Source organism: Amblyomma maculatum, chromosome 3 (genome assembly GCF_055883805.1).
Source record: "Amblyomma maculatum isolate TAMU_Amacu chromosome 3, ASM5588380v1, whole genome shotgun sequence".
NCBI classification, from domain to species: Eukaryota; Metazoa; Arthropoda; class Arachnida; order Ixodida; family Ixodidae; genus Amblyomma; species Amblyomma maculatum.
The window spans coordinates 212902759-212924487 of NC_139346.1; the positions used below are offsets into that span (position 1 = coordinate 212902759).

The 21729-nt window shown below is 47.5% G+C and overlaps 1 protein-coding gene across 1 annotated transcript; it reads left to right on the forward strand.

Moving 5' to 3' along the window:
- Nucleotides 1-1056: 1056 nt before the first annotated feature.
- LOC146197644 (metabotropic glutamate receptor 2-like) lies at nt 1057-21082 on the forward strand. Its single transcript, XM_084597218.1, has 10 exons — nt 1057-1425; nt 3624-3785; nt 5611-5841; nt 6358-6726; nt 7173-7407; nt 11452-11598; nt 12535-12710; nt 15905-16320; nt 17256-17679; nt 19930-21082. The coding sequence occupies exons 1-10, from the start codon at nt 1057-1059 to the stop codon at nt 20137-20139; spliced, it is 2739 nt and encodes a 912-aa protein (XP_084453344.1). The 3' UTR covers nt 20140-21082.
- The last annotated feature ends 647 nt before the right edge of the window (nt 21083-21729 follow it).

A 21729-nucleotide genomic window follows, 5' to 3' on the forward strand; every position in this document is an offset into this window, starting at 1 on the left:
CCTATGAGTGAGGGAGTTAGAGGGCAGCAGGTCACCGATATGGAGAGAGCGTTAGAATGCTCAGCCGGAGAGAGTTACTATAGAAGGAGAATGGGGTTCATGTGAAAGATGGAAAGAATGGTGAATGCAATGAACGTGCAACTGGAAGGGCAATTCTCTCGGCACGCTCTTGCCGTACCGTGGAAGAAGGGGGTTACGGCCAAAGCGTAAAAATGCGCAACGAAGAGCGGTTGCAACGGAAACTACCTGGAGGGTGACAACTGAAGGGAGCGTGAGAACACAGGAATGCGCAACAGGAGTGAGGTCGCAAGGCTAGAGCATTTGGCGACAGCACATCCGTCAATGGCGTCTTCTCAGTCTCGCGATAGGCGAAACCAGCGTGCGGCGCGAAGGAACCTTCGATTAGTCAGCTCAGTCCAGCAGGCCAAGCGATACACGCGCATTCGTCATGATGAGTGCTCGGAGCATCGCAGACACGCACGCGAGGAACCGTCCTCATGCGAGGTTGGGACATCTTAACTCGTTCTAAATTATCAACAGGTTCAACAGTCATAGCGCCAGACTCGACTTCAAAGAAGCACTGGCTGGCCCGCTGCATTAGCCGCCACTCAGTGACAGATTTTCTTTGAAATGAAGGGAGGGCTTCACGGGCGCAGTGTCCGTAACTGATTCTGTTCGGCCGTACACACGGTGGTGAGCCTGGCCCATCTGGCGTAGCCTAGCGTGTTGCCCTGTCCATGCTAAACGTATTCTACCGTAAAACAGCTGACACCGTTTTTTTAAGCTTCTTGTAACAAGAGGTGGCTGGCCGTGGTCTCCACAGGAGACCGTGACCTAGAAAAATAGTTCAAACTAAGAAAACTTGTTTTCATGACTTTCAACGTTGAAAGCTTGAAGTTATTCAAGAAATATGACTAAAAAATTGGCAACATGCCATTTATTAATACAAAAACATCTACAAGCGGAAACTATATTTCGCAAAGTATAGAGAATGCGTGCTTTGCCTCCTTACTGCCAGAAAGTGTGGTCGCGGGATGTAATTTTATTCCGGCACGAATGGCCAGAGAAATGGAGAGCGTAAGGGGAAGAGCGTTCGCAGTGACCGCCGCGCTGGCGTGGCGCCCCGTGTGTTCGGGAGGCGGCGGCAGCAGCGGCGTGGCGGCGGGCTGGCCCATCCAGCGCATGACCAACTTTAGCGGCGACATCCTGCTGGGCGCGCTGTTCCCCGTGCACGAGCGCAACGCCACGTACGAGTGCGGTCGCATCCAGGACGAGGGCGTCGAGCAGCTCGAGGCGCTGCTCTTCACGCTGCACAAGATCAACAACGACTCGGCGCTCCTCCCGGGCGTCTCTCTGGGCGTGCTCGCCCTCGACTCGTGTGACTCCACCGAGTACGCGCTCGAGCAGTCCCTAGACTTTGTCAAGGTAAGCCCATGTCTTGTCACTTTGCGAACACACAGGCCTACCTTGAGTGGGAATATGTCTTTAGTTTTTATTTATAATGCAGCAATCGCCCCTCGGTGATTTTGGCAGGGTGGTACAAGCGTGACTTACCAGCCGATTACCTTCTACATGTGTTGAACTAAATATGCACTGCCTTTTACAAAGGCTTCTAGAACAACGCGTCCGAGGCCACACTGTGGCTACACGCGAGCGTGGGTCTAACACATCATTTAGCATATGCGATAGATCTCGTGATATCTGTTCAACATATTTGATAGCAAGCCCGGAAAACGGGTGACCACTGCGTCACGGCTTGACGACAAGCAGCTCGCTTAGATCCCGGTAGAGCCGGATCCACCGAAAGCATTCGATGAAACTCTAAGGGCTTCAAGGCGACCTGACATGAGAACAGTCATAACAGACGGTACAGACGAGCACATATGCGCCCTAGCAAGGCTATATTTAACATTCTATAGTTCAAAGGACACCGCCTTTTTGGGCACTGGTGCCTCTTCGTAGAACGGGAAAAAAATTTTATATGAAGCTCCCCCGCGCTTCCCGCACAACCGATAAGAAATTACGTTGTTATGAGGCGTTCTGAGGGTCGTAAAAAGGTTCATAACATAGTAAGAGGAAGAGGAAGAAAAAAAAAACTTTACTGGGACGCAGTATTAAGTGCCGAGAATGTCCTGAGCCAGGGTCAGTTAAGGCCAACTGGTCCATCAGCTGGTCCTGAGCTATCCAAGCTCGCCACGTTGGGGAATAATGTTTGGAAAATGAGGGGGATAGATTTCAACAGGACAGAACAAAATGCAGTGTTCTAAATTAGCATAGGATCCAGTACGATGCGGGAATGCGAGAGAGTGTCTCATTCGACGGAGGAAAGGTCCAACAAGAGTATGCATGGAATGTATTTAGGCATGTATACGTTGAAGAATGCGTAGCTGCTTGGCAGTGAGGGATTTGTCTGGAGCGGGAAATGTATATATATATTTCGAACAGGATATGGTTGCACAAGCTGGATGAGGGCACACAAGATGAAACAAACAGGACACGGGGAAGTTACCTCTAACTTCAACAACCTTCTCCCGTGTTTCTGTTCTGTATTCTGCATACGCCGCGGCTGTCTTCCCTATTTCTGATTTCTCTCGTCTAGTCCGCGTAATCATTCGTATGAACATTGAGGTCACCTCTCTAAGCATTACAGAGTGTACCAGCTCGATGATGAAAAGCTAGCCAACATAAGCAGGGGGCATTTCATGCCATGCAGCTGTTAGCTATATTCGCTATATTCACCACGTATGCATGTGTGTCGGTGGAGAACGTCATCATTCGTATCCGGCTTGAGTGACAATTAACCTGTCATCCCTCCTCTCTTTCTTCTCACACCGCGCTCCTGGCTATGTGCATGTTTTTAATAAAAGGTGCATGGTTTGTTGTTATAATTCTTGAACTGGTTTAGTGACACATATCATACGACGTGCACGTTCGAAGGACACCGGCAAAGCGGAGGAAGGCGAGCGATACGAAATGAAGTATACAGTTTAGTTCAGTTCAGGCGTTCAGTCGTGTCCGACTCTTCGTGACCCTATGGACCATGTCACGCCACGCTTTCCGGTCTCTCACTACCTTCCTAACATCACATAACTTCATCTGCAGCGCCTCGAGGATGCCATCTAACCATCGCGTTCGCTGCCTACCCCTTCTACGGCGACCCTCAACCTTTCCCAACATCAAATCTTTCTCCAGCGACTCCTCTCTTCTCATCAGATGACCAAAGTAGCTGAGCTTTAACTTTAGAATTTAACGGTGTGTTATTCGAGCAGGTGGCATAACGTGCCACCTGCTCGTATAGTAATATATGACCACTGAAGTAATGCTGCTAGATCCTTACCTGAACCATGCATTCGCGGCTCCAGAAAGGCATCGTACGGCATACCGAGAAAGGCACATATCGGCCATACAACAGAAAAAATACACCTGTAAACTGCTCATTTTTCTTCGGAAAAATTGAGCGGCTATTTGTGGGCATTATTTGGAGTGGCTTAACTCATGGTGCTCAAATTCAATCAGTAAAGACGACGCGAGTCAGGGGAAGCGCCACTTAATTGGCCCCCGGAATTGAAAGCCCAGGAACGACGCACCGTTGTTGGAACAATGTGCGACATGCGCGAACGCAGGGATTCATCGCGCGAAGCAGCTTGGGCTTCGCCTGCGTGGATGGATCGTCTCCGGCCTACCGGCACGGGGCCTTCGACCGCGTCGTTGGCGTCATCGGCGGACAGTCGAGTGCGGTCTCCATTCAGCTGGCCAACCTGCTCAGGCTCTTCCGCGTGCCACAGGTAGGCCGTGCATGCTGCTGCGAAGGCCGCGGTGATGAAGGCTACCGTTCGTTTTTCTTACAACCATGCTAGGAAAACAAAGTAGTCGCGACAAGCACACTTCGTCACCAAACAGTGCTTGTTCGCTGCTGGGGGTAGTCTCGAACGTGTGTCCTAAACGAGACAGCGGAGCACATGCATTATGATTCAGGAGGTCAACTTGAACATGTGCATGGAACCGAACAGGCTATAGCCGACACACCGATACTAGTACACATGGGGTCAACTTGGTAATGTATAGTCATGGACAAAATTTTACGGGTGAAATAGGTGATAATGAAATTGGAGGACGATGGAAATTGGACAATAAAATTCAAGAAGAAATAGATGATGATCAAATTAGTGATAGAAAAACTAGTGATAACAGTTGTATCTCGCACAAGTTTCGGTTTCACTTTCCCTATATTCAGTGCTACCATCATTAGCACTTTTCTCTCTCTTCTCTCGAAATCACACGCTCACACTCTCTGTTGTAGATAGAGTCTATACCCTGAGCTGCCGTCTGCGTCTCCGGATACTGAACTTCACAATAAAAAAAAAAGTAGTGTTGAGGAAATTATTGATAGAGAAATTGGTGATAAGGAAATTGGTAAATAAGGAAATCAGTGTTAAGGAGATTAATGATAAAGAAATATGTGATAACGAAATTAGTGAAAAGAAAATCAGTGATGAGGAAATGATATGATAAGGATGCTTTCGCATTTCTCCAGTGCTGCTTACCGCAGTTGCATTAAAATGTTTCTTTCATTGAACACGATGTTTTTTCGTCCAATGGATGCAGATGGGGTATGTTCAGTGTTCTAAAGCATAGATGTGATTTGAAAATACGCGTAAGAGAAAGAGATAGTTCTGTTACTTATTTTTCGTCTAATTTGTCTCCTCTTTCTTACAACTAGCTATTAAGTTGGCTATCTTCATTTTACTTGGATAAATGCTTGTGAATATAGCCAAATTACAGATATGGGTCAGAGGTAAAGCTGAGTCCTGAGTGACACATTTAACTGGTGCAGTAAATATTCCACCGTCATCACAACTCAGTTACCCGCACCGGCGTCTACGCGACAAGTGCCGCGGGCCACTTTCCCGCGATTCATTACGTTTTACTTTCCTGTTCTATCTCATCTCAGGAAGGGTGGTGCTTCTTCCCCAGAATCATCGCATCAAATCGATGAACATTTAATTTAAGCGCATTCATTGGATTTGGATTGTTACATTGCGACCAGAGATATTTCCAACCACTGAAATTATTAAACTCCACATGAGCATTCGCTATCAGTGGTGACCTATACCCAGAAATTCAAGACAAGCGCATTGTTTGGACGAAAAGATGTTTATGAGCGAGGTTTTTTTTTTTTGTTGTTGTTGTTGTTGTTGTTTTCGCGCATATCAAGGCTGCACCATCTCTATATCCACAGATCCTCCTTCGGGACGTTGACTAGAAGCAATCACCCTTTTTACTTAGTAGATCATGCTGCGTCGTACTTGCGCGCTCAAGCCACTTTCATCCTAAGTGAAGAGCGAAGGAGCATTTTAAATACTCAGGCGAATAGATCGGAACATCGCCTTCTCCAGGCATCTTTGGGCGTTGTCATTTTTCGATTAGTGGATTCTTTACCTTAAAGAACGGACCCGGGCACTTATCCAGCAGGTCCAGCTGAGTAGTACTTGCGAGCGGGCTGTGTTGTGTGTGCGTGTGTGTTGTGTTTGTGTGTAACCATGCAGCGCCAGAGGTCGTCGAGGTCCAGCTGGTACGCTCTGAAGTGGTAAACTGTGACTACACGCGCAGGTGAGCTACCAGTCTACGAGCCCCACGCTGAGCAACAAGCACCGATTCGGCTACTTCTTCCGCACGGTGCCGTCGGACGTGAACCAGGCGCATGCCATCCTGGAGCTCCTGCGCGCTTTCCACTGGACGTACGTCTCGGTCGTCTACTCTGACACCGACTATGGCAACAAGGGATACGATAAGCTGCAGGAGCTCGCCGCCCGTTACCGCATATGCCTCTCAAATCCACAGGTACGGTCAAATGCATAATAAATAACTCGCTAACCGCAACTATCAGAAGTCTAGCTCGATCCTTACTGAAAAGGAATATACCGTGCTCATGCATGCCCTTACTTTTGCGTAAGAAAAATTACTCATTTGAACCATGGCGACAAGATGCTTTGTAAGTCAAATCCGTCCTTTTTGTAGCTAGAAGGTATAGCTACCAGTTCCTGGCCCGCAACTCGAAAAGGCAGGAATTAAGCGATTAAAGTTAAAGGTCTGGATGAGCTGCTGCTCCGACACCAACATTTGCGCAAATGTATAGATCTACAGAAGATTAATGTAGTAAAGCACTATTCAAAAAGCAAAGGCACACCACTCCCGCATGAGAGACGAAAGCTCGAACAAATGTTATCAAATCTAAAGCGGCCCATCTTCGAAGCCCACGGGGCAGTTCTCCGCGGTGGCCTCCGATTTAATGTAAGAGCCGTTCAGCGTGGTCGCTGTGTGATTTGTGTGCGTCCGCTCACCGGAGGGCCCCCGCAGAGCATCGCCGCGGACCACTACACGGACCTGGACTACGACGCGGTGATCCGCAGCCTAACGCACCGCAGCAGCGCGCGGGTCGTGGTGGTGTTCGCCGACAAGGGTGCCGCGCGAAGCCTGATGCGCGCCGCGTGGCGGAGGCGGGCCCGCTTCGTGTGGATCGGCTCGGACGCCTGGAGCGGTCTCGAGAGCGTCGCCCAGGGCCACGAGGAGGTGGTCGAAGGCTCCATCACCGTGTCCCCAATGGTGCAGCCGCTGCAGGGCTTCGAGCGCCACTTCAGCCAGCTGACGCCTGACAACAACGTGCTCAACCCGTGGTTCCCCGAGTACTGGGAGGAGAAATTCCAGTGTCGCCTGCCAGACTTCCAGGTATATGAGCCCTTTTTAACACTCCAAGGTGCAAAGTTTAGCCAGTCTTTTTTTTTTTTTTCTAAATTTGACCAAATCGACGCAAGCGTTGGGGTGACACTCGAGCAGCTGGCCTTGTTAGCTCTCACCGTAAGTGAATTTCTGGACTTGGAAGTATATTCTTTTGGCGGGGGCCTACGAAGTCATTGAGTCACGCTGGTTCCGAAAGTATCAATAGACAGTGACTAATAGCCACAAGAAACAGTTTTCTTTAGACAAACACCATTGAATAAATGTCCTTCCGTACGGTCCTTCCAGATACCAGCAGTCACAACCGTGCCGGAGAGACGTACTCCACGCCTTCCACGGCTAAGTTATATGCTCGAAGGCAACGCGCAAAGATAGATGACTGAATAAAAGAAATGCCAAACACTGCAAACCACAAACAGTCTCTGTTGGCACCGCAGGAGACACCGTTCAACAGCCAGTTTCGGCTGTGGTGTCCCAGCGGCGGCCGCCGCCTCCGGCCCGGCTACCGTGGTCTCCAGTTCGTGCGCGACGCGGCTTACGCCTTCGCCCACGCACTGCATGATATGCAGCGCGACCGATGCGGCCCACAGCACCAGGGCGTGTGCGCCACCATGGCGCGCGATATGCAGGGCGACGCACTCAAGCGCTACCTGGAGAAAGTCTCCTTTAAAGGTACACGTTCTTATCTTTGCTGCTCCGCCTGTTAATTAAAACGTCCAGACTCCCGACACTACCTGATCGTACTGGATGGCGCTGTAATCTACAAGAATATGACTAGAATAGGCAACAGGACATGTGCCGTTCTACACCCGCATTATGCAGCGCGTTATTCATTTAGCGCCTAGTGTATAGGTGGTACGTAGCGTTCCTGATTAGCACCAGAAGTCCGAATGCGCCCACCAACCAAAGAGGACCTTTTTTCTTTCCCCGGCGGTAGACGCTGTAAATGATTTTTCTGCTGTTTTTTCAGTGCCCCGTGCAACGCCTGCACATTATCCCTCTTTTTGCGCTTTAAAATCAATACCACGTTTGCACTTTGAAGAAAAACCTGATAAGTCCAGCTTGTTTTCCTAGAGTACAACATGGTGCTGTTTGGCGCGCCCGATCAAGCGGCCATCGAGAGGTGAGCGGGACAGGCGTATTGGCGGCATGCTTGAGAGCAGCAAAACGTGCTGGACTAATCGGAAATAATTTGCACTATCTTTATTTAATTCGACACGATTTTACTGCGTCCTTCAAATATAACAGCGTACCGTTCGTAGCTCAAGCCAGGAATATTTTATGTAGTGCTAGATTTTGGTGCGACTGGTTCACCGCATGTTGTCCCCACTCTAGCTCCGTTAGATACTGTGGTGGAGAGCTTCGCATAAAGTGACCGCCACCACGGCGAATTAAAATCGCGCACGACATCACGACTGTGGCATTATCTGTTACTGCTTTTGAATGTAAGTTTAAGACGCGAGTGCGGCAGCCCTGGGCGCTCAGAGGTACCTTCTTACGTTGTCATGTCCCAACGCTAGCTGTTTACCTCGATTTTTCGCTTTACCTACGCGCGTAGCTTGTACATATCACAAGTCGCGCTTGGTATCAAACATGAAGACAGATATAATGTATACAGTATTTGTCTAACCTGTTCAATTCGCATGCTAAAGTTTACATTTCAAACGCGTTTTTTTTTTTTTTTTTTTTTTTTTTTTTTTTTTTTTTTTTAAAGCTGGCATCACAACATTTTTGCTTTATCTGTAACAGGCGAAAAGCTTCATTTGAAAATTTTGTGTTATGCAGTCACCTAACTTGCAGTATCCAAGTTGAAATGAAGAATTGGAAAACAATCTAAAGGGGGGAAGGGGGGTATAAATTTACACTTGTTACTTCTTGGATATGTTCTATAAGTAGGCCATCTATAAACTGTTGAAATATTGTAGATATACGTATGCTGGGTTCCTCAGCTCATTTTACTAGTCGTCGTTAACAAAATTCTGGCTGCAGACTGCTGTTTTTGTTGGTTCCCACGAACTCCCATTTTTACTAAATTGGAAAACAAAGCAAACGATGCTGCAAGAGCTGTTAGTTCCGAAATGAGTCCCGGCCAATGAAATATCACAGATGTTAAATAATTTTCCTGCCGAAAGAGTCCCATTTAGATACAAAAAGAAAGGTTGACTGAGTTGAAACTAAGTAAAAGTCCCATTCTGGACGTAGAGTTAGTAACCAACATCGCAAAGGTGTAACTACACGTGTGGCGCTGTTCTAATTACAATTGGGATGCTAAATAAAAGGGAAAATAAGTACAATGTCACAATCCTGGCATATGTTTCGCATCAGAATGAAATAATCACAACGCTGTTAAACGTAAACGAATGTGCCGACTTCATGCCAGCTAGAGACCGCAATATTTGCGCAAATAAAAAGCTACAGCACGTCTTTCCGCAGCTGGGCGAGAAATTCCGTCAGCTGTGCCAAATCTCGAACAAGTAGCGTGCGTACGGCAGCAGCGCTTCCCAGCTCGCGCGCAGTTAAACACACAGGCACGTGAGTTCAGAAACGATTCAAAGCCACGCCTGAAACATGATCCGTTCCGTGCTGCATTCACTTTGACAAATATTGCTGTGCACATGATGGGGGCCTCTGTTGTGGCAAGAAGTGCAACTGTAATTTCGCATGCAACTAGAGAAAAAAGCAGTGAAAACGAACTGATGCATGCTTGACGGGGTACACATTATGGGAAAATTAACATTTCACAGCAGCGCCATAACAGCAATGCAGTAAATAATTGCTTTCTTTTTTGCGTGTGTTTTGCATATCACGTAGATTTGTATAGCCTTTTCGGCGTCATTTACTTATGGCATATTGCTATTTTTGTTTTTAACATTGTTTCGTTTAACTCATGCATTCTTTCTCTAGTTTCTGTTTTCTTTTGTTTCAATGTTTTCCTGTTTTTGTTCGCATTGTATATTGAGTTTGACCCCCTCCCCCCTCCCCCCTCTCCTATGTAATACCTTCGGGCCTTTAAGGAAAAATAAATAAAATGAATGAGAAGCAACAAGACGTGATTAGAACTTTTTTTTTTCTGCACAGTAACAATCCACTGTTTTATTTGCTCCTGCTCGTAAGGCCCGCCATGAAACAAAGAATAGCGTTCTCGGGAAGATATTATAGTTGTTAGGGCACTCTCTACACAACAGTTGTTATTAGACATGACTCGGACCCTAATTGAAGCGCATGAACCGAAAAATTGCGATTTTCGGAAGCCAAAACCTTCGACTGCATACAAACCCAAGGAGAAAGGCCGTCGAAAGGCAGTCGAAGGTTCTGGCGCATGAAAATCGTGATTTTTCAGTTCATGCGCTTCAATTAGGGCCTGGTAACGACTAACCTAGCTTTGCTATACATGTTTATACTATGACTTGCAATGAGTGACCATGATTATCATGACTATAACCAAAGGTGAAGGGCAAAGGTAATTAAACTTGACACCAATTGGAATTAACCAAGCACCGGTTAGGGAATTAAATGTGTACGTGTCTGAATCACATTGATGTAATTAGCCTACGCCTTCCTGAGCCTAATTGAGCGTGTTGGGCTTATAATTAAGCCTAATATGCCTATCTATGCCTAGATGTTTGTATAAGGTCACAATAAAGTATCACATTGCTGTCTGAACGCACACTGGCTGTAATTATGCTTTCCTAAGTTTAACCGAGCTTTGGTTATGCTTAAATAAGCCACTAAGTAAAAAATGAAACGAAAAGATGCGTAACGATGTAACGGCGGGGGATTGGCCAGGGTGCATTGTAGATTGTAAATATATACGTTTAAGGACTGGAGTATTCAGATAAATATGGATGTTTAACTAGAATTTGGAAAAAATAAAAAGGAAAAGAAAAGGTAATGAAATCATACCTAGCATAGGAATCTACCTGTTCCTATCTAGCATAGGAATCCCACTGGTGGCAATGGGCTTTTTTTTTTTTTTTTCTACGTTCTGGTCGGCTACCTCAAAAATTATCTTTATTTTGCACTGATTGAATGAAAAAAAAAAAAAAAGACGCCCTCCCAACGCTTTCTTGATGTCAGTGGCTGTTGGCTCCCTTCGTATGTAACACATGCTGTATGAAGTACTGCCCGAGACGACTGGGCTCCAAAACTCCGTGGGTAACTTTACTGTACAGGGCTCAAAGGGCCCTGATACGTTAATTGCGGTAGTACTGTAATGCAAAAAAATCCACAGAGGTGGTCTTTGTGAGTACTCGAGTCAAATTTAAATGCTCTGCAAGGAGCCTGCAATATACAAATATATGTTAAAAGTTCCGGCGACCGCTCGCAGTCGGATCTCCACGCGTGCCTCCTACCGCTTTGACGTGAACGTGGCATTCTGGGTGCGCCCACTATAATTGGACGCTCCAAAATGCCTCGGATGTGATGGGATGCTGTCGCGACTTTTTTATATTTTTCTTGATCGCCAGCGTCCGCTGAGTGTGAAAACGAGGGACGTACGTCATTTTCGACTCCCGATATGTTCGATGTTAGTGAAGCTAGCTTAAATAGTCGCGTCGCGGCGAGGACTGTTTGAATACCTATTGCTCGCGCTCGTTTCCTAGTTTAAGTAGAGAGCTTTTCATGGTCCCTTTAAAAGAGGCGTGGGATTTTGTTATACACTACACAGAGGTTTCACTACATGTCATGTGCCTTAGTATTGAGTCGACGTGACCGCAGATGAAGGAGGCAAGACGTTCCGGTTCCTGCCGAGCGGAGATGCCCCTCCACGCTACAGCATCCTCAACTTCCAGCGCATCGACAACGACAGTGGCTCCGACGGAGGCCGGCCTCGCTACGCCTGGCGACACGTGGGAAGCTACTCGTGTGAGTGGCGGCAAAAAGCATCGTGGCTCTATAAATCCTGGCTACCTTTAGCAAAACTTGAAACCAAAGGACAGTATCAGCTGCCGCAGTTCGTGCTTTTCGCGGCGTCCCCATTGTTCGTCACTAGTGACGTGACCGCTCCGCCTGTGCTGTATACTTTACTCTTCGATGACAAAACACTACACCCACGCGGTTTTACTGTACAGTGTATGTTTATTATCTGCAAATATTTGTAGCGGCCGCTCGACCGTTGCTGTATTCAAGCCTCAAAGCGATGTACCGACACTCGCGCGCGACCAACACATATATGTTTTCTTTTTTACTTAAAAAAACATACGTGTTTTTGTACTTGCTATAGCTACGTATAGTGTAAGTACAGAGGTCTTCCTTGTCTTTTCCCGCTATCACTCTCACCTCTACTTCACCTCACTGGCATCTCCCTCTATACCTATTACATACGCCGTCAACTCCGATCATTAAGATAACAGATAGCTTTTGTTGCAATTGGTAACATTTCCTCCTAGCTTTGTTCATTTAAAGAAGTGATTACAGCGATCGCTTGAAAGTTTAGGATAGATAGTTTTTTTTTTTTTTTTTTTTTTTTTTGCTGTCGTTGCATATTACGGTCAGCACTGAGCTACTAAGGTGGCCTTGGTAACTTACCTGCTCCATAACTCGTGTGTCCTTCCTGATCGCGTTTATGTGGCCTCTCATAGTTTATGTGACCTGTCAAAGGCGTCGAGCACTGTTCCCAGGCTAACAAGATACTCAGCCTAAAACGTACAGCCAGAGCTGCTGGCCAGCCGCTGTTCCCATTTTCATTCGAGAGGCTAAAAAGAACGAAGGAAGCGTACAGCAAGAAAACCGAGCCCAGAAATAAAGCCTCACGCCCCACCGAGGAAAACGTCACCCACAGCCCAACTCCGATGTGCGCAGTGGGCGACGACGGCGAGGCCAAGCTGGACCTGGACCTGGAGGCCCTCCGCTTCAAGGCGGACGAGCCGCGGTTTCCGCACTCATTCTGCAGCGCCCCGTGCCGCCGCGGACAGGCCAAGCTTCAGCTCGAGGGAGACACCTGCTGCTGGCTGTGCAGCAACTGCTCACAATACCAGGTATGCTCGCGTGACGGTGCTTTTGAGCGGTAAGAATCAGACATTTCTCGCGGTGCTCCCGTGTCCAAGAACTAGTCAGTTATGCGTTATGAACATAACATATATGTCACGTGGACCATGACGCCCAGCATCGTTTAAAGATAAGCTGCAAAAGACCTTTTCCGGCGTATACGCAAGGATGACGGTTTAGAGGAGGGAAAAAAGGTGTACCTAGGCTTAGCTGGCAATCTAAACCAAGGAAAGCACGGCGGATTACTTTTAAGGCGAAAGCCTTTAATGGCTTGTCGTCGTCGCCAGCAGAAGTGTCACGCTTTTGCGGCGGTGCTGATACTTAAAAAATAAATTAATAAACATTTTCTCCCACCGGGGAATCGAACCTCCATCCCTTCGATCCCCAACCCAGCGCTTCACCACTGCGCCACGCCCCGGATTTTTTTTTTTTTTTTTATTGCCTGGATTTGGCACACGACATAATACAAAAGGAAACTCCGATCAAAATTTGGAGGAGGCTTAAAGCTTTGCCTTTAGGAATGGAACGCGATAGCACAAGAGACACCGTAGTGCGCCCGGCACTGGTAGACGCAACCGCTTTCATTACACGTCTCTCAAGAGCGAGCTCTTGTTCCGAAGCTTCATGCCCTAGCGGTGACGCCATCGCTTCCCCTAGCGGCCTCTGCGAGAGAGCCTTTCGGCTCCAGTTCGCGCGTACAAGCGTTCCTTCGCTTACAATGCGGCTGAGGCGTGCACTGAGAAGGGAGGCTCTGTTTCGAATTCCTACATAGAGCAACTTGCTATACTCATTTTCATTTATTAATCCTTCCGGGACGTAGAAGCGCTGCCGGCCACCTTGCCGAAACCCGCGGGTCTCAAGTTGCAGTCGTAGTTCGATCCGAGCCGGCGCGATGAAGATCTCGGAGGCCATGCGCTGTCTATCTTATTCCGTGCGCCACACGCATGATGGCGCTACGTGCACGCCAAGCGAAGAGGAAGCGGAAAAGTAATTTGCCACTCGCTTAACTGCGTGTTCTGTAATTTTGTAATTTACATGCTCATAAATATTATACGTCACAATACACTTCTCTAAGGGAAATTTCTGAGACAACACCGCGATCAATAGACGCGCCTTGTCCATTTCAAGCCCTATAGCTGGCGTGGTAGAGTGGTTAGCGTGCTCGTCTCGCACTCCGGAGGCCCACGCTCGATTCCTCAGGTCGGCAATTCTTTCTACACGTTTTTATTTATTAATGCTTCTGGGATTTTTCGCTCACGGCCAATGCCGGATGACGCGGGACGGCGGCCGCCGACGACGACACCGACTTTTCTGCGACACGAGGCCCTTAAAGGGCAACTCCGGAGGTTTTTTGACATTCGAATATTCTAGTAAACATTCTACCACAGGTGTTCCTCTCCATCCTGACGCATTCTACAAAATTGGGGCGCCGTACGATAATCCGTTCACGCACAACACGGCTTTAAAATATGCCGTTTTCATGGCTTAAGTTGAGACTATTTCTGCGAACAACACTGAGTTTCTGACGTCACAAACAGTATACCGGCGTTACTGTCCACTTCTCGCGTGATTATGAAATTGTGAGGCTTATATTGAACTACCTCTGACATTTTATGCAGTGCGTCATGATTTCTATACTTTATTTTCACCATCCAACGCAAGTACGAGGGTTTTTCTAATACTGAGTGTGACGTCATCATTTCGTCACCTGGGACGTCGTTTCTGGCCGTGAAAGCAGTTTCGGTTTCGATTTGCTGTTTTTTGTTTTTAAACATACATCTAACTGGAATTTCGAAAAACGGTTTTTTGTGTTGGAGTCAGCACATGCCGAGGAATGTAATTCAACTAAAAACACAAAATGATGAAAAAACCACCGGAGTTGCCCTTTAACGCTACCGCGTTAAAACATGGAACAAATGTTGCAGTAAATACCCTATGTCCATGTATCCCACAATTTGAAGAGAATAGGTAAAAAGGCTGGAGTTGATGTTGTTTTGTCGGCACCTGTGAGACTGAGTGGCTTGTGTGCGAGGGTAAATGGCCCAGATAAAAGACCAGAATCTGGTCATGAATGCAAGAAAAACCACAAGATGAAGTATGTGTCATGCCAAGAAAACGTGGTATATTCAGTTCCATTGACGTGTGGTGGTTCATACATTGGCCAAATTGGCCGTTGTATAAATGATATACTTAGGGAGCATGGAAACAACGTTAAGAACGCGGACCGCCACATAGGTATTCACTGTCGTGATTGTTTATGTTTTCCAGTTTTCAAAAACAGCCAAGTAGTTACCAAGCACAAGGATAAAATTACACGAGAAATTATCGAAGTATCTGAAATCATGAAGCTGGGTGATAATTGTATCAGCATCCCTTCCATAGCCATCTCGTTGAAAGAGCATAACTATTTGATATCGAATAATCGTTGTACATGCGAAGCGGTTGCATGCGCATAGTGACAGGGTTGATTCTTTCCGCTCCTCTCTGTTTCTTTTTTATTTTTTTATATTGTGCTAAAGTCTATATATGCTAATAGCATCCTGAATAAACATTTGTTGTCAGTTCAGCGCTGTGTTTGTTCCTTTCTTCCTCTGGCCTTGTGCCGTTGCGCTGCTTCACTAGATACGTGAATTCCAGGGTCCTAGCAGGCTGATTCTGACATAACCGTCCCATGTGAAACGAAAGACCCAAGTTGACAGCTCTTGCCACGGTGCCGCAGTACCACGCCGAAGGCTTGAAAACCTACAGTAGTGTAGAGTTAGCTACAAAAAAAAAAATAGAGAAGTTCAACACTGCTGAACCGAATATTGAGCGAAAGCAATAGCTGCGGGTGACCGAGCATTCTTCTTCTTCTTCCCCAGCCCACACATAAAGCCCTTCTTTGACCAAGCCGTATGAATGTGCCTTAGTGGCCTATAGTGGTAACGAAATGCCAAGGTCCTGGTAGATTAGCTGATTCTAACATATAAGCACCCCATGTGAAACGAGAGACCCAAGTTGGCAGCTCCTGCCACCCCGTATGTCACGTGGGGTGCGACGTCACAGCGTCACGTGGGTAAGACGTAACTGCTGCCGGGTCACGCGAAGGCTTGAAAGTGCGAGTAGTATTGCTTTCGCAATAAAAAAAAATCCCTCTTACAAGTGGGAGCTTCAGTTTCAACTTTCGGTTCACGTTCGCGCTCAGTACCTTGCGGACGAGTTCCACTGCCGAGACTGTCCCCTGGGTACAGTGCCGGATCCGGAGTCCAAGGCGCGCTGCCTGCCTCTGCCCGAAGAGTTCCTCAGCTACGGCGACCCGTGGGCCGTGGCCGCTCTCGCAGTCGCGGCACTGGGAGCGGCGGCCGTCGTCTTCGTGGCGCTCGTGTTCCGCTCGTACGCCGGCACGCCCGTGGTGAAGGCGTCGGGACGCGAGCTGAGCAGCCTGCTGCTCTTCGGACTGCTCATGTCGTACGCACTGACGCCCGTCATCGTTGCTAAGCCGTCCGCGTGGAGCTGCGCTCTGACGCGCTTCTTCCTGGGACTCTGCTACTCCGTGTGCTACGCTGCGCTGCTCTGCAAGACCATCCGCACGGCGAGAATCTTCGGCGGAGGGCGCCGCAGGTGGGTGCTCTCTCAGTGACTCTCCAGAATACAGTGCTCCGCTAAGGCAGGGGAGATATACACCGATCGTACATGTCTGTGCATTACCTTATTTGGCACGCAATGTAGACGTAGATATTGGCGCGAAGCCACCATGGAGGAATTAGATCGTGGTAACTCTTTGCAGCCTCCTTAAACTAACATTGGAACAGGCATATAAGCTGGGAAAATTGGCATTGTGCTCTTGCATTGTGTGCGGAGTCCCTGCGAGTGGGACGTGTATGCCAACTTTAGAATCAATTTCGAGCTGCTCTGCTCTCAGTCACACTTTAGTTTACATGGAAGGGGACATAGTGAGTTTTAGAGAGCCACTGAGGTTAGGCGCACTGTGAGGCGGGAAGCGAGTCTTGCGAAGCAGGCATTCAGTAATCTGGTTCTACGTTACTGAATAATGGTCAGAAATATGTATATAGCTCGACGGGTTTGCTCATAAGCCCAACGATGCTCATTGCGCATCTCCGGCGTTCGTAATCTCGCAGGTAACGAGAAATTTCGTCCTCCATCTTCTCGAGCTTCCAAGAGCCCCGATTAGAGGCTCTAACGGAGACGTTCTAGATTATAGACGTATACTGGTCTTCCGGGATGCCTCCTACGCATGCGCAGTGATATGGATGGTGACAGGAGGGCGCATATCCACTAAAGCGGTATACAATGCAGCTCAAGGAAAATGCGTCTTTTGCCACTCAAAAGACCCCTCTACGGCCAGTGGCGTCGACTGGTTTTCATGACGCCGGGCTTAGACTTGCTAGCGAGACAGCGAAGGGTGTGGCATGCAGATAAAAGGGGGTTCATCAAGGCTTGCGATTCTCAGTCCGAGATTCATAGGTTCCTTTCAGAAATGTTCACGAAATCACCTGGAGATGTGTATCAAACAAACAGGGGCGCATCCCTCGCAGGCTGCGCTACACGAGTCCTCGGTCGCAGCTCCTGCTGGCGGGCCTGCTGGTCAGCGTCCAGGCCGCCCTGGCCACGGGCTGGCTCCTGCTGGAGCCGCCGTCTGTGGCGCACGTGTACCCCAACAGGGCGCGCAACGTGCTCGTCTGCCAGGGCTCAGACCGGCCCGCCTACCTGCTGGGACTCGTGTACCCGTCGCTTCTCATCGGTGTCTGCACCGTGTACGCTTTCAAGACGCGCAAGTGCCCCGAGGGTTTCAACGAGGCTCGCCACCTGGCGTTCGCGAACTACACAACCTGCGTCATCTGGCTCGCCTTCCTGCCGCTCTTCCTGCTCTCCGGGTCGCCCACCATTCGCACGCTGGCACTCAGCTTCCTACTCAGCCTGTCCGGCGCCGTCCAGACCGCCTGTCTCTTCGCGCCAAAGGTATATATGCACTTCCCAAGCCGTGAAGTCTGACGCTAGCTTTAGCGAGAACTTCACAGTCACGAAACCTATACGCACTGTAGGCCAACAGAACCGCCGGCCATTGAGCAAGGAATAATCTTTACTATGGGTCATTATCGCCGTGTTTAAGGAAAGTATTGTTTGAAAGCCGCTATCTGACAACAATTTTAAGCCATCACAATCAGCGTCACCGATTTTGTTCCGCTAACTCCCAAGAAGGAGCACTTCACTTAGAAAAATTTAGCAGTGAACTCTATTTCCCATCGTTTAGTACACTCGAAGGCATTTTTGACTGCGTAACACGTTGACGTTTTGCTTTTGCCATAGGCAAATTAATTCTCACACTGTTCGCAGATGACATATTTTCTTGTCCCAAATACTGTCCCTGTTTTGTTAATTCTTTTTTAAATGAAGACAAAATAAACTTTTTCCGTTCCAGCAGAGCTAACTCGGTCGATTTGTTATTCATAAATCTATATTGAGCATCTGAAATAAGTTTCTGTAGGTCAAAGATAGAGCAAAGCTGATAATGGATAAGCTTCTCCAAGCCTTTCAAAAATATGGATAAAACGGAGATGGGTCGGTAATTATTAATAGCAATAGGATCACCCTTTTTAAAGAGCACAGTTACTTTAGCGATTTGCATTCGTTGTGGAAAACATGCACTCGTTAGTCAAAGGTTAAAAATATGGGTTAAATATGGAAATAAAACATCCAACACATATTTTACCGGATGTATCTGAACTCCTTCAGCATCGCAACTTGAACTATTATCTAAAGAAGAAACAACTGATGTAACTTAATCTTCTGTTACAGGGCTTAGGAAAGCAAAGGAATTATTTCTAATCAACATAAAATTGTAAAAATCTTCAAGTATACCATGGTCAGAATAATGAAGTAAATACTCATTAAAATAATCTGCTAGGGCACAACCAGACACTTCACAGTCATTTATTGACAACTTCTCGATTCTAGGTGAAAGTTTTGTGCATTTAGAAACAGTGTTCAACTTTTTCCATACGATATCACTTTTCTTTAGGCAACTTTGGAATTCAGAGTAAATTCAGAGATCTGCTTATTTTAACATTAATTTATTTTGGTACGTCTTAAATTTCTTTAAGGTATCAGGATCTTTTGTTTTAATAAACTGATGGTAAAGCATATTTTTTTCGTTGATTTTTCGACGCAGTTTTGGAGTTATCCAAGGCTTACGGATTTTTTTTTTTTTTGTCTCAGCTTAAAAGCTTTTATTAAAAAATGTTGCTAGTAAATCTACAGGAACTGGTTCATAAACGTTTCGTGCCTTTTATCGGCATTATTTATCTCTATTACCAGTGTAAAATCTGACTTCTGTAGTTCAGTCTTGAAGCTGTCTAAATTTGACATAGCAATAGGCTGAAAAAAAAAAAAAAAAAAAAGGAGGATAGTCGTTTTTTGCATCCCTCTAAATTCTGCTTTTTTGCCATAACAAATACCGGAAGATGGTCGCTAAGACCACATGATATAACGCCCGCTGTGATGTCGGTGTTATCAAAATTAGTCACAAAAAGGTCTAGCAGTGTTTTGTTGTCTTCTGTAATTCGGGTCGGTAATGTGATTGCATTATCGCAACCGTATGATACAATAAGCATTTTCATGTTGTTCGTTAGTGTTTGCCAACATATATATATATATATATTAAAGTCGCCGGCCGACGTGACGGAGTAACTGTTCGCAGAAATAAAATCGGGAAACTGTATATTTGACACAAATTACTAAAATAAAGTACCACTAAAAAGACAGATGGAGCGCTCGAACCACGGTGGGAACTGTGCGGTATCTGCAGTCGATGTCCTGCTATTGGGAATAATTGCAGCTAAGTTGCTTTGAATACTGCGACTTAAACAGGAAAGGCCCTGCGTGCTTATTGGGAAAGAACCTAGCAGGTGTTCCATTCAAGGCACCTCTCTTCGTTTCGATTCACAGACAAATTCTGTCTTCACGAACGAAGTACAAGCAAAAAACAGGTGTCGACGCTTTCTGCCCTCTTTTATTTCCCTTTACTTCGTCTGCTTTCTGTTTCCGCCACCAAAGCTCCGATGCCTCCAAGCGCGATGGCGGATACAGAGGCTGGTACAAATCTTTCAATTCATTTTTAATTATGTTAATAATGTCAACTGAGTGTATTATTGAACTGATGGTTTCCATGATGCACAGATTTTCATAATAACGGCACACGTTTATACGCAGGTTTACATTGCGCTGTGCAAGCCTGCCAAGAACACGCGCGAAGGCGTCATGAGCCACCACCACGGAGGACGCTGCGCTGCCATCGGGTGCGCCATGCACCCGTCGCTGCCGCTCAACAACCTCGCCAAGGCCGACAACCTCGACAATATGGCCGTCGAGGCTGCCGCCGCCGCTGCCAAGCCGCTTCGGGGACAGAGCAAGACCCTCTGATGCACATTCCTCCGCTAACGACCGCAGCGCCTTCTGAAGCTGCCCCGCGTGCCCCTAGCCCCCCCGTGCCATACTTGTACGGCTTCGCTTCGAATCCAGCATAATCCAATGCGGAGCCTCCTTCCCCAACCACCTGCTCGACCCAAATTTTCCTTGCCGCTTGCAATCATGACCGTTACTGGGTTTGCTTGAAGTTGTGCTCCTTTCACTCCAAGATGTTCATTGCTGGTCAGTGTTGGTCAGATGCTGATTCCCTACTGCTCTAGGCCAAGGATGGGGTTCATGTCCCATATCTAAAGCAAGCAGCTCTCTAAGCATGAACACAGCCTCCTGTTCTACAGCGCCACTGTTTCAAAGCACCACTGACACTAACCGATCCACAGAAACAGGGCAGATTTCAAAGGCTATCACTGTAGCCCCAGAATTGCCTTGGTTTGAGAGCAAAACTGTTCACATAGTCCAATCACTGGTAATGCGCTTTATTCTCATTACAGTCCCACTTCGCATAAACTTGCCAGTGGAAACGCCGTTAGCCGCAGACAATTTTACAGAGCTCTAAAGAAATCGGGATCTATCTACAAAAACGATACATTCAGAAAAACACTGTTGGGCGAGCTGAACAGCGGTGCAACAAGACATGAGACTGGAATGAGAATGACGAATGCGTTCTCCTGCCATTTCCCAGGCCTGCTGGGTATTTAGAGAAATTAAACTCACAAACTCGCACTGTGGAGAATCACTACTGGTGTCGCTAAAATGAAAGGCGTGGCCCCTTTAACTGCCCCCTCCTTCCTTCGCCTACATCCTGATGACCTGTTTCGCTCTGGATCCCTCTCTGTTTCAAAGAAGACATATACTTCAGCGAAACGTGACATCAAGACCTATAAACATCATTTAAAGAAAATAACGTCGCGAGGAATAAACATCCAGCGACAAGTGTCGACCAGCACAACTGTCTTTCTCTTTGTCCGCCCCTGTCAAAGAGCGCTGCCCTCCGGCGACAAGAGCGTATTACCGTGTCTAGGCTGGATGCGGATGCATGGCAGAGCTTGAGAACAGCATTAAAAATTTCAGCAGACACTTGGATGTATCAAGGCGAAATCGCTGTCGCGACGCCCGATTCCCCGCGATGCCTTCTGTACTGTTTCTCTGACGGCGCCCACTCCATTCCTTTTCTGAAGGCACCCTCCCAACTCTTCCTCGCCTCAGAACATCGGCTGCGCTAAGCCACGTGCATGCCGTAGGGCCCTCGTCCCAATCCACCTCGGTTGCTCGACAACGGCTGGCGCCGCCGTTGCTATGGCAGCCGGCGAGGCCCGACGGGATTTTTGTGCCACTCGCTGCGGACACTTCCTGTTCACTCCACTCATGAACCAGTTAATGGAATAGAAAAACAATTTATTTCCGACAGAAAACGACTGGTCCGCGTTGACCCATTGTGGCTTGCAGGACTACGGAAAGGGGGGGGGGGGGGGGGGGGGGGCGTGCCGCTTCTGATGCTGGCCGGGAGGTCTTGCGTCCCGGAGGTCTCTTCCGCCAGCCGGGTGGTTAGGAGTTTAAAAGGCTTTCGTTTTACATTTCAGTGCCGGT